The following is a 12,621-nucleotide window of genomic DNA, read 5'->3' as shown; positions in this document are numbered from 1 at the left end:
ACCTTTGACAGTTTCTTATGAAATTAAAAGTCATTTATCCTATGACCCAAAAATCCCATTTGTAGGTTCTTCCCACCAGAAGTAGAGACATAACCTTACATACACTAGAAGCACAGTGATTCACAGCAGTTTAATTCACAGTGGCCTGTAACTGGAAGCCAGTGTCTGTGAGCAGGTGAGTGACAACAAGCGGGCTTCAGGCACAGTGGGGCAGCACTCAGCCGTGCACAGGAGCTCCTGCCCCTGTGTGTAGCCACGCAGGTGAGTCACCAAACTGTGATCCTGAGTGGGAAGCCAGAAAAGGGTTCATGTTAAACGAATCCATTCATAGGTATTCAAAAAATGGCAACTTAAGTGACAGCAAGCAGGTCAAGTTTGTCTCCCATCTGAGAAGAAGTGGAAAGGGTCAGACATGGGAATTTGGGAGGATAGAGATGGTCTGTGTGCTACTTGTGGTGGGGTTTATGTCTGTGTATTCATTTGTCAGAATTAATGAAACTGCTTAAAAAAGTGTTTTTCATTGTATGTAAACTATGCCTGATTAACTGGATTAAGCAAAGAAAAGACAACTCACAGGGTGGTAGGGGTACAGCCATAATTTACAACAATATCCCTTCAAATCTGAAGCCTCTGTGTCATGCAGGTTGAGTTCTGTGTGCAAAGGCATGAACAGTGGCCTGGATGCCTCCTACTCAGGGGCTCTGGGTTGGGCAGGCTGGAGGGAGGATGTTCACCTTCCCTCCTTTTAAGTTTGCCACAGGTGGAGTGGGGAATGAAGGGAAGCAGATTTTTAGGCCAGGGCTTGGTCCAGCTGTCTCCTGTGAGCTAGAGGCAGAGCAAGGCATTACTGTAATTATTAAAGCTTATGCTTAGTTTGTTAGGTATTCACTTGATCAAGCATAAAGGTTTGTTATCTTATTTTCTTTCTCGTAGATTTTCCAGAGTCAGAAAAATTGACTTTGTTCATTGCAAACATGTGGCATGATGTATTTCTCTCTCAGTCGGTGATTAATAAAGCGATGCAGTTAGTGGCCAGGCAGCGTGCTAAAGGAGAGGTTCGCAGCTGTCTGCGGGCCTTCCTCAACTGGGAAAAGGTGAGGTTTGTGGTCATTTCTTGTCATGCTGCATTGCAGATGTTACATAAATGTTCTCATTTGGTTTGATAGGTACTTTGGTGTTAGTTTGTAGGCATTTCAGAGATAATATTCCTTGTATTAGAGTCCTTAAAATGTCATTTTAGCCTAGCATATGCATTTTGTTCAGAAAGTATGCATAAAGCACTTTGGGAAGAAATGCAGACTTACCTATTGTGTTAATTTAATTAAGTTTATTTTGTGTACTAATTTACAACTGATGGAATTCATATTTAGGCATGCATGCGGGAAGGGTTCAGGGGGATAGAAAGCATTTGCTTCTACAGTAGGCACTTGGGTGAAAAATGGCCACTTAAATCCTTAACATTTTTCTGAATCAAATTTCCTTTCCAGTTAAAGGAATTTGTATTTGTTTCATGTATTTTGTTCCCTGTTTTCTTTATTCTTTTCTTCATTAACTGATGTGCTAATATAGTATCCAGGTTGGTGTTCTTTTATGCATAAATATTTATTGAGAATCCCTGGATGCTGAACTGATAGTGATAAACTTTAAGAAGAGGGATTGAAATCAACAAAGGGTTTTATTTTGTTTGTTATTAAAATGATAGTTTGTTATTGCTTTCCTCTTTAAAGAAAATTCTTAGGGCTTATGTGTATAGTGGAATTTTATATACCATTTTGCTTTCCTTTTTAGTATGATAGTTTTTTATTGCTTTCCTCTTTAAAGAAAATTCTTAGGGCTTATGTGTGTAGTGGAATTTTATATGCCATTTTGCTTTCCTTTTTAGTACTTTTTGATGTTCACTAGACTTTGATTTTCTTATGCAAAGGAAAGGGCTGTTGGCAGACAAAAGAGAGTGAAATATTACAAAGCAAGTCTGTGATCACGCGTCTCCTCAGCGATCTGTCCAGACAAACCTGAGTGCAGGCCTGTAAGGCACATCGTATTCCAGTGGGTCACTTAACAGACAAGGGAGCCCTCCCACCCCCCACCCAGTGGCCACCCACGGCCACGCAGCCTCTCCCGCAAAGCTGCCTGTGTACGCCTCCCCTCAGCTCCCTCTGCCCCTGCTCGGTCCTCCTGCTGGGGCACTGGAGCTGTCTCCTGTCACTGTTCAAGAGGAAGACAGATACGATTTGAGGATGACATTCGTTATTTACAAAGAAAGTTGTATTTTAATAAATGTATTTTATATCAAATAAAAATATTAAGAAAAAACTATAAAAAATGTGGCAAAAATAGCACTATAGTATGAGATTTTCAAATTCTTTTATAGAATTCAGAACTGATAGATGAAAATAAGACAGTGGAATTCAGTAAGATAAAAAGTAAGCTTGAATGAGGAATACATATTTTTTTGTATGTCCATAGCACATTTGTAAAAACCAGACATGAATTTTGCCATGTGAAAACCTTAATTTTTAAAAAGTAAAGATTCTACTCTTAAAAGTTTCTGGTTATAATCCAGTAACATTAGACATAATTATTTAAAAGATAAACATAGCTCCTTATTTCAAATACAACTTTTTGAAAAGGTGTGTTTTAAAATTAAGTCATTATTCCTCTGATGCTTGTTATACTCTTTGAGATTACATAAGACGTGTTAATTTGAAACTCTTAAGTTTTATTTTTTTTCTTTTTACATTTTCTAGAATGCTCCTGTAGATGTTGGCTTCATGGTTTCTAAGCTGCTTTTGACCATCCAGTTATGTCCCAAAACAGAATTTCAGCCCAGCGAGAAGTTTGGGGAAGACCTAAGTGATACCACTTGGGAGTACATATTTGCTATTGACCTGCTCTGCTGCCATCAGAAGTGGATTTGGACACATGATAACATCATAAGGTACAGGCCTATTGTGCTAACTTAAAGTTGGGTTATTTGAATTAAATGATTGCAGAATTGTGGTTTGTATCATTTTTGCTGTTGAAGGCAGCTGAAACGTTTATCATGCTTTTTGATTTGATTAAGAGTTCATAAAACTGCCCTTGTAGTACTTGTAAAACTATCCCCCCCCTTGCTTCACTCCTTGAGGCACCTGTCACCTGTTCTGGTGCTCTAGTACCATGGTCTCTCCTAAGGAGCGGTGACTCTTCTGGAGGAGGGCTTTGGCTCGCTGGCACACCCCGGCACAGAGCAGCGCCCACACGAGGGAGTGCCCAACGGACATGTGCAGGATGATATGGAATAATCATTACCTTAATATACAGGTGCTCTGAAAAAACCCACCTGAGCAGAAATATTCAAAATTCTAGGTTAGCAGCTTTTAGGAGAGAACAAAGCCTAATACTCTCAGACATCCGTTTTATGAGACAAATTAACTGTTCTCTGTGCATCTAGAATTCTCATATTAGCTGTGTACCATCTTTGGGAGAAAATAGTCACTCAGATAAATGTTCTGTAGATATTAATTTTCTTGGCATCCTGAGAAGGGCTGGTTTAAAAAGGATTCACAAAGTAGGTAGTCCCTACCTTTGAGATAGTTGAGGAATATATTCTATGGAAATCTGTTCTCTTATTTTTCTCCTTAATGCTAGGGAAAGGTTATTTATCTAAATGTCAAACAACAGGGCTCTGAATTAGGGTGTACCCAATGAGGTACAGCCATATTATAAAGTAGTTACAAAAGGATTTTAAGTGTTGGTATGAGAGTGTGTCACAGTCTGTTACTAGAACACAATGTTGGGACAGTCTGGAAAGGTGTGTGAGTGCCAACCATGGGCTGCTCTTCCCAACTCTCCATGGGAGCCCCAGAGGCAGATGAGACCGCTGGGGACGGCCCATAAGAGGGGCGCTGTCCAGGGCCCCTGCTGGCAGTGAGGATGGAGTATCCAGGGTCAGGATCTCTGCCTGAGCACCTACACACCCGGATGCAAGCTCGTCCATGTGGTCACTTTCACCACGGTTTTTACACACATGCTCACACAGGATGTAGAAAGAAAAGCCCAAACTTAGAGGAATAGTAGGTACCTGAGATGTGTTATTTGGGGTGCTTTTAATGTCATTTTACTTTTTGTATTAACTTTTATAATAGTATAATTACTACGTAAGAAGTAAATGAATTATTTAATAAAGAAAGCAAAGGGGAATTCACACTGTTTTCAGTTAGTAGAGAATTTCCCAAGTGGGGTTTGATTATTTCCTCCAGCTCAGCCCCTTGCTTTCCTGGAACGCTGTAGGCTTTCAGAATGGAGGCACGCTGTCCACATCTGGAAGGTTCTAGTGAAAGTCCGCACTCCACCGCTTCCATATCTGGACTTGGGGACATTGTTTAGCTTCTCTAAGCAAAGACTTGTAAAAGGGTTAAAACAGAATCAAGATGGGAGCCTGAGTATTTGTAGCCTCTTTTAAGCCAGTGTGGAGGCTGAATATTCTGAATGGTTGGAGATTATGTGAGCTTCTGGTGTCTGTTCTTGTTTTAACCTAAAAATTCACTCTTCATATACATATTCACATATATTCATGTTGTTATTTTGTAGTAAGGAGCTATGGCCTGTGATGGATAGGTGGATAAAATACAGAAAAGGACATGCGAACATTGCATATACTCCTGATATCATCATAGCGTCAGTACTAAGGCTGATTGGTGAGTTGTGTGCTTTGTTGCATTATTTCTTATTGATGTTGATATCTTAGTGGGGGACGAAGTGAATGATAACATGTTGACTGGAAGGTCACTGTTATGACTCGTGTTACAGCCATCAGAGCAGGTACTTCTGCACTTAACCCATTCTCCTTACACTCTTTCTTTGTGAATAATGTTTTATCCAACTTTGTCAGAGGTAAAGATTTTCATGCTAATATGTTTTATTCATAACTGAACTTTATTCATAACTGAACTCTTGCTTTTCACATATTGATGTTAGTATACACACGTGCACACGTACATTTGCACGCTGGGCAGAGAAATGACACTCCAGTGTCCCTAGGTTTCTGAGGCACAGGAGTCTCCCCTGCTCCCACAGCTTCTTTCCTGCTCTCCCAGCCAGGGTCACTCTGCACACTTCCATAATTGAGACTAGTTTTATTTTCCTCTAAGCTGAATATACAGGAATGAAAGTCATTGTTTAAGATGTAAAGGAGACACAGATCCTTTTTAATCTCAGGAGGACCTCAGTGGTCATTTGCCTCTGCTCCTCCCTGTCAGCCACAGATCTTTGAAGTTTTACTTATATTTTTCCTCTATGGCTCATCTCTGACAAGCTGCTCTCCAGGTTCTGCAGAATTGTCAGTGATGAGATTGATTTTTTTGGAGGCACTCCTTTGAACTGACCTCTCCATGTGCATCATGTATTTGTTGCCCCAGAGGTACACAAAACAGGTTCATCTGATATCTGCCTATGCCCCTCAGATCCTTGAAGATAGTTACAACTTTTAAGTATCCTTGGAGTTTAATTAAAATTTCAAGGTAATTCCATTTGGAATAAGGTAAGTCTGATAAATAGATCACAGTAGCAAATAGAGTAACCCTGGGTAATTTTGTTACTCTGTCAGCAGATACGTCTTCCCGCACTGTGCATACATTACATGTGAACAGCAACGTGGTACTCAGTCAGTACATGGTTTGAGACAACCTGGTTTCTGGGTCAATATCTAATTTCACTGGAAATAGACAGACACTTGGAGTTAAGTTACAAAAAAGAGTATGAGACCATGTGCTTTTTAATAACTGTGTAGGAATTAGAAGAGGTACACACAGAGATAAATGAAGATGCGCAAGGGGAAATGAATAAATGTGCAGTGGGGTACTGTCTCAAATCCTACGTTGCCAAATTCCCCATTTCAGGGTACCCTGAAGAATGATTTCAATCCTAAACAGGAAACCATGGGGACACAGAAGGGCCAGTGGTGGCATTTTCAGCAGCCAGGTGGCATCTGTATGACTGCAAATTCTGGTTTCAGAGCATCTTATGGATTCAAGAAACTGTTCATACTTTGAAGTAATTCATCCTAAATTTCAAAACCTTTTTGAGAATTTAAAAAATTAAGAGAAATGACAAGTCTATAAATACTTATGTTAACCTAGATGAAGTGTCTGTGGACTTGTCAAAACCATGTAATACCTTCTGAAGTCACACTTACGAGATGTAACGTGCCTTTTGTTGTCACAGTGACACTGATTGCACGTTGGGTCATAGTGGGAGGCAAGGGGCGCGGAAAGGTGGAAGACTGCTTCAAGTTCCAAACAAACCTACAGAAGATTTTATAAAACTTTCAAATACATACCTTAAATGGTAACACATACATGAATAAAGAGAATGTGCTAAGTTTATCTAAAAATAAGAATGTATAATTATGGGAGGAAATCTGCCTTGTACTTTAGTCAAACTCAGGCTTGTTTATTCTTTAAATCTTTAAAATTCTGGTTTTTGAGAAAATAGCTTACAAGATTTGTTCACATGTTACTTCGAGTGATATATGCGTACTTACATAATTGAGTCTTGTATAGTTACAGGAATAATGTATTAATTAGCAATACTGTGCAATAAAATAATAATATAAATATGTCAATGCAGCTCAAAGGATGGATAACCAGAAAGGTTGAAATGTAAGGTTGAAAATAAGAGCAGAGTCAGGACTGCAGATGGACCTGGCATGCTGAGCTCCCGTGTGTGACAGGGACGGGGTAGAGGACTGGAGGGTCAGCTGGGCTGCAGGGGATCTGGGGGGCTGGTGCTGGAGAGCGTGACTGAGCTGTGCTTGCTCTGGTTATGCCAAAGGCATGGCCTTGTGCAGAGCAGGCACGGGGTGCTGAGGGCGTGCTGTGGGCAGGAGGGTTGAGGAAGGGCGGGCACAGGCAAGGCCTGCCCTTTAGTGCTGGTGGGATCCAGACACATGGCATCAGGGCTGACATATGCAGGCATGAAGTTGGAGGAGCTCTCCTGAGCCTGATTGAGGTCCAGGCTTTTGTCTTTATATTAAGAAAGAATGCAGAGACAACACACATGGCAAGCCACGCAGCAAGGTTTTATTAAAGTGGACATGCACAGTCAGGCGTGCAGGTGACCTCAGAGCAGGGAGAGGTGCACTTAAAGGTTTAGGGTTTGGGTTTTTACAGGGCCTTTAGAATATGCGTTGGTATAAGGCATGGCATATACAGGTGATTAATATTTGCTTTGAAGTTTTATTTTAGGACTACGGTTGTCCAGGTGACCGTGTGGATTCACCTCAGCATTCTTTATGCATTGAAGCTGACTTTAGCTCATTTATGCTACGGAGGTCTCTTCTTTGTCCTTCATACAGTGGTACTTACTTAATGTGACCGGAAGAAGGAAAACAACATGTTAAAGAATAAACTAGGCCTTTGTTCGTAGGCAAAAATATTTTTTAGTGGCATGATGCTTGTCCCATGTCCATCTCTAATACAGGTCCTCCCTCACACACCCTTCTGATGTGGAGTTTGAGCTGTTTCGAAGGAGAAACTATTAGAGAACCTTGTTGCAGTTTCTGAAGCTGGTGTTGTCTAAAGAATTTAGTAAACAATTGAGTTGGTAGGCCATAATTTAATAATAAGTTACATACTAATCATTCATAAAATAAAGGAATTGTCTTTATTTTAAATTCCAAATTGGCAAAATTCTAATTAAATGGATTTTTACTCCTTGGGAAATAAAAGCAGCTTTCTATCAAAAATGATTAAAAATTATCTAATGTTGGATTGGGGTATGAACACTGCTATTAGCAAATGGTTATATATGATTATTAAGTGGGGTTTCTTCTACCTTAATGATAATGTGTCAGAGCATTTTATGGATGTTGAATGGCTTGAGACTCCCAAGAACGTGAGTGGTGGAGCCTGCCCCAGGCCCTCACTGTGGGCAGAGCTGAGGCCTGGAAAGGTGAAGTACTGGGCTGAGGTCACTCAGCGGGAATGTGGCACAGCTGGGACAGAAGTGTGCCTGCCACTGGACTCAGTGGTGTATAAAGCTACAAAATACTGCTTTTGGCCCCAGCGAGCTCATTAAACCCAGACATGGTACACCTGGTATTTCTTGGGGCCTGGGGCTCGGGCAGTAGTGCTTGTCTGCTAGGGCCCATGGTCCAGACTTCTGCAGGGCTCTTGCACCCTCAGGGCATTCCTCAGTGCAGGGAGCTTTCCAGGGGGGAGCCCCTGGGTCGCAGATGCCTGAGGCTGGTCGTTGCTTTGGTGGGCACCGAGGCCTAGCCTTCGGTTGCCGTTGCTTTTTGTGTCCCCAGCACACATCTGCACACCGCAAGGAAGGCCGGGCTTGGCTTCTTAGTGAGAGACCTTCTGTTGTGAAAGTAGTTGTGACCTTGAGGACCCCAGAGTTTGTGGTGCACACAAGCTGCTACTCATGTTAGCAGCAGCTGTGTTACTGAACACATGGAACAGCTGAGGGTCAATACCAGAAACGCATGCTGGAGGAGCCTTGGCCCGGCATGTGGCCCCTCAGCCTAGCAGAAGGCAGCCTTTCACAGTGAGCCCACCGAACCATGCATCCTTCTAAGTTCCCCTTGTGTTATAACTCAGCTGGGAAAACAGCGTGTTGTATGCCATGTGGGTGAGTAATTTTCGTCATCGCCCCACCCTAGTGAGACAAACAGTTCTTTATTGAGTCCCAGTGCTTCACCATTTAACCTGTTTTTAAGTGTAGCTACAGTATCTAAACTTCATGTACATAATGTTATATGAAAGAAAATTTTAATCTTACGAAAAGTTAACATTTAACCAAAGATTGTTTACATTTTGATTTGTTCTTTTCTCCATAGGTCGTCTAGGCCAATTGGGTTTGAAGGAAGGGTTTCCATCTGCTGTGAAAAACATCAGTTCAGTTATTGGTATGTTTATACAGCATGCCCAGAATGAAGGTAAAACTTTGTTCATTAAAATTCTTTTCAAATCACTTGAACTCCTACTATTAAGCCCCTTTTTAGTTCTTTCTGTGGGCCGTGCTCTGGGCATCTCTCACTGCCTCGTAGACCAGGAGCCAGGAGTCATTTTTAAAAGCTGCGGTTCTGGCTGTGTTTCCAGCATGGACGTTTGAGCACATGGGGTTTGTGTTGCTTGTTGAAATGGCGGTTCGCCCTGTTAGGCAGTGGATCTCAAAGGAGGGGACTCTTCTCCTTCCGGCGCTGACATGCTGTCTCAGAAAGTCTGTGCTGTCCTCACGCTGCTGTGTGATTCCCGACAAGTGACAGCCTTGGTGGTCCGGGGGCTCCTGGCCGAAGCCGTGTGGTGGTGACCAGACATGACCTGTGCAGAGCAGCTGCCCCAGGGAGGGGCCGGGGCCCTTGAGCATGGAGCCTTGGGAGGGCTTGGGGACTTTGGATCCTGTGAGTGTGTCTTCATAGACGTGATTCCCTTTATAATTGAAGGCTTCATAGCAGGTCATTTTACATTCTTACTCTTGAGGGAAGAGCACAGTGCTCACAGAAACCCTGACAAGTGCTGAGTCTCGTGTCCGCTTGAGTGCAGTGTAGTCGAGCATCTCCCATCAGCAGCACAAGGGTGCTGCATTCCAGCCAAGGTGGCCATGGCGTGGTAGGCGCTCTGTGCTCAGTTTCCGGGGTGAGAGTTGGAATGCCAAGCTCAAGGAGAACAGTCTGAAAGTTCTTCCTCTGGTTGTAGGCTAGTGCCGAGGTGATGCAAGTCTTCTTTGAAAATAGGCTCTTTCACAGTGAGTCTAGACTCTAGGATGTGAGTGGCCATACGAGGCAGTGGCCCAAAGAGTGGCTCACGGATTATGCCCTGTTTAGGTGCAGCCTAGCAGCAGCATGGTGCTCCCACTGGGCCTTCGGCTCTGGGCTGGCCCTGTGTGGGGCTGTGACACCCACATCATGGCGCAGCATCCCAAGGGAGCCCTTGGAGGGGGATGGCACTGACCTTGTTCATGCCCCAGGAAGTAATCCCCGGAGGGGCACCTTGCTGCGGCTTGCAGCTGTAGTACGTCGCTGGTCCAGGCCCAGGTCTGCCCGAGGCAGCATGTCAGCTCTTCCACAGTGCCACATGCTCTTGCCTATTACATTTTTTTATATCATTGCCAGACATTTTTTTTAGTCCTGGCTATGTGCCCTGCTCTGTGCTTCTCTAATTGGTATGTAGACTAGGGAAAGAGTAATATTTAAAGATGCAGTACTGCCTATGTTGCAGTATGAGCATGTGAATGTGTGGGTTTTAAGATGTTTATGTTAAATACTGGTAGCTTGCCCTATTGGGCATTGCATCACTAACAGAAGTCTGAAATATATGACTAATAATAAATTTTAATGAAATAACCCTTAAATAAATTTATGCTCAGTACCATAGTCTCTAACCTGACCTTAACCTATGATCATATGCTGTAATGTTTAATCATATGCTATAATCTAGTAGGTGAAAGTGTGGTACAAGGAGTTTTTCATTTGCTTTCATTTCATTATGTTTTGCATTTTCAAAGTCCGTTTATAAATGCTTGAATGCTTGCTGCAGATACTTAGTGGAGTCCTGCATTTGGCAATACTTTGGGATCTGCATTTTATTACAAGCTCACTGTGGGAGTGGGATCCTTCCAGACTGCTTTGCAGAGCTTGCTGGCATTGGGGGTAGGCAGCTGGGGGCTTGGAAGCAGGTCCTCTCCCAACAGGCTAGTAGGCCTCAGATGTAGGCCGGCACCAGGAAGCTACAAAGAGTTGTTCTGCCTTTTTGTTTTTTCCATCTGTAGGCAGGTCTTAAATTAATTTTTTCATTGTGGGTTTTTTCTTTTGTACTTAGTTTTCATTGCTGCCAGCAAGTATTCTGTATTTGAATATTTCAGTGGATGACAACATTAAAATTTGAATAGCAAGCATTTTCTTGTGTGATGACTAATGTGAAAATTGTTTTCAGATATACCATGGGGTGTACAGCTAGCAGCTGTGTACGCTCTGTGTGACTTGAGCCCCAGCAATCCCTCGGAAATATCCAAGATCCTCGAAGCCTGGCACAGAGAGACAGCCCACAGCGTCCCCTCTGCCGTGGTCAGCTACCTGGAGGAAGTTCGTTCTTTGTGTGCAGAGGAGCTTGGCTAATGTCATGTGTCTGCATCGAGAGAAGTGCCTTTACATGTCGTGAGCATAAGCAGATGAATCAGCTTTCAGAGTATAAGATAAGGTTTCAGAAAGAAAGGTGTGACAGAGACTACATGTCATGGGCAGGAGAGACGAGCCGTGGCTTAGCTGCTTTTCCCTAAACCGCATACATTTCACCTACAGCTGTTGTGATTACACGATGTGTGGATTATCTTACTGTGTTTTGGTCAAACAACAGAAACTTGAACTTAGCCCTTTTTTGCTGCAGAAAGTGTCCTTTTAGTCGCTTTTTAAAATTGAGTGGCATTTTATAATGAATTTAATATAAAAGCAGTGATTTGGTTCCTGAGCTGATTTTGGACTTGGTACTCAGATGACTAGGAAAAAATTAATTGGCTAAAAAGAACTAGAAGACTTCCACAATCTCAGCTGGAAATGGGCTACGAGAGTTTTTCTCAAGGTGTAGTGCACAGCTGACCAGAGTAAAGCAAGGGAGGGGAGCCTTTGGGGGCTCTCTTTAATGCATTTTCTTCATATCTCTACAGTTCCTTAAAGGTATTTTAACTACGTATCCAGGAAAAGAAGAACTGAAGAGTAGAAGTCCACTTGCAGGTTTTTGTACCAACAACATGTATATAAACGATTCAGAGACGAGCGCAGGCAGATCTCTCTGTGTGCCGTGTACATATGACAGTGCTACAATGTGGTTCACATTTGATGCTATTCCACTTTGGGAATTTTAGTATTTGTACATAGAGAATGGGTTTAATAACTCACTGTGGTTCTGATTTGTCTTATATTCATCATTTCTTAAAACTCTTGTATGTGTTTTTTATAATAAAAGATAAAAGTAAACCATGCATGTCCCCTTTCTGATGAGTAAAGAGTGACATTGGGCACCACACCTGTTACCCAGCCGAAGAGAAGGCAGTGGCTGTCCCTAGGGACACTTGCCTTCTGGATAGAAACATGTTACGTTGCCAATATTTAACTGGTTTTGAGCTTTCTCTGAGATGCTCATAGTGATGCCAGATACCAGTTCGTTGAGTGTGGATCAGCATTGCATCTGTTTAATTACAAGTACTGTTCTTTAAAAATGACATTTGACAGCAATTTTGTTACTCCTGCCTCTTGTTTTTTTAAGTTAGTATAACAAGTGTAACTGAGATTTGTCAGCGACTCTGCACTGCCCTGGGAGCTGTTTGCTGGTGTTTTGTCATTTCTCCCAGGATCTGCTGAGAAGGTGCTCCGGGCCAGGGGCCTCGCTGGGAGTTGCTGGTGAACAGGCAGTGCGGTCCAGGTTCTCAAAGACCTGTGATCTTCTGGTAGAGAAACCCCTAAACAGTCACCCCAATAAATCAACATCAGAAATTTTGGTAAGTGCAGTGAAGAAATAGGTTTGCAGTAGAATTGCAGGGGTCTCCTCTCTGTGGGGTCAAGGAGGCTCCTCTGAAGAGGGCGCAAGGCTTGAAAGCAGGAGACAGGTGAGTGTGGCTCTGAAAGGGAAGGAGCCTGCATGT

The 12,621-nt window shown here is 42.7% G+C and overlaps 1 protein-coding gene across 4 annotated transcripts in view; it reads left to right on the top strand.

Annotated features, from left to right (window-relative positions):
- The window catches only part of ICE1 (interactor of little elongation complex ELL subunit 1), a 59,345-nt gene extending 47,386 nt beyond the window's left edge, over positions 1–11,959 (top strand). For 2 of the 4 annotated variants that reach the window (XM_037015410.2, XM_017646677.3), the window contains 5 exons: positions 934–1,094; positions 2,748–2,938; positions 4,573–4,679; positions 8,825–8,923; positions 10,920–11,959. In XM_037015410.2, coding sequence (XP_036871305.2) covers positions 934–1,094; positions 2,748–2,938; positions 4,573–4,679; positions 8,825–8,923; positions 10,920–11,101 — 740 coding nt within the window. In that variant the 3' untranslated portion in view covers positions 11,102–11,959. Of the gene's footprint in view, positions 1–933; positions 1,095–2,747; positions 2,939–4,572; positions 4,680–8,824; positions 8,924–10,919 lie in introns of those variants that run through there. The other 2 variants (XM_073238090.1, XR_005060587.2) reach the window with 2 other exon arrangements.
- The last annotated feature ends 662 nt before the right edge of the window (positions 11,960–12,621 follow it).

The sequence above is a fragment of the Manis javanica genome, chromosome 1, assembly GCF_040802235.1.
Source record: "Manis javanica isolate MJ-LG chromosome 1, MJ_LKY, whole genome shotgun sequence".
Classification (NCBI taxonomy): domain Eukaryota; kingdom Metazoa; phylum Chordata; class Mammalia; order Pholidota; family Manidae; genus Manis; species Manis javanica.
This window is presented reverse-complemented; position numbering and strand designations above follow the sequence as displayed.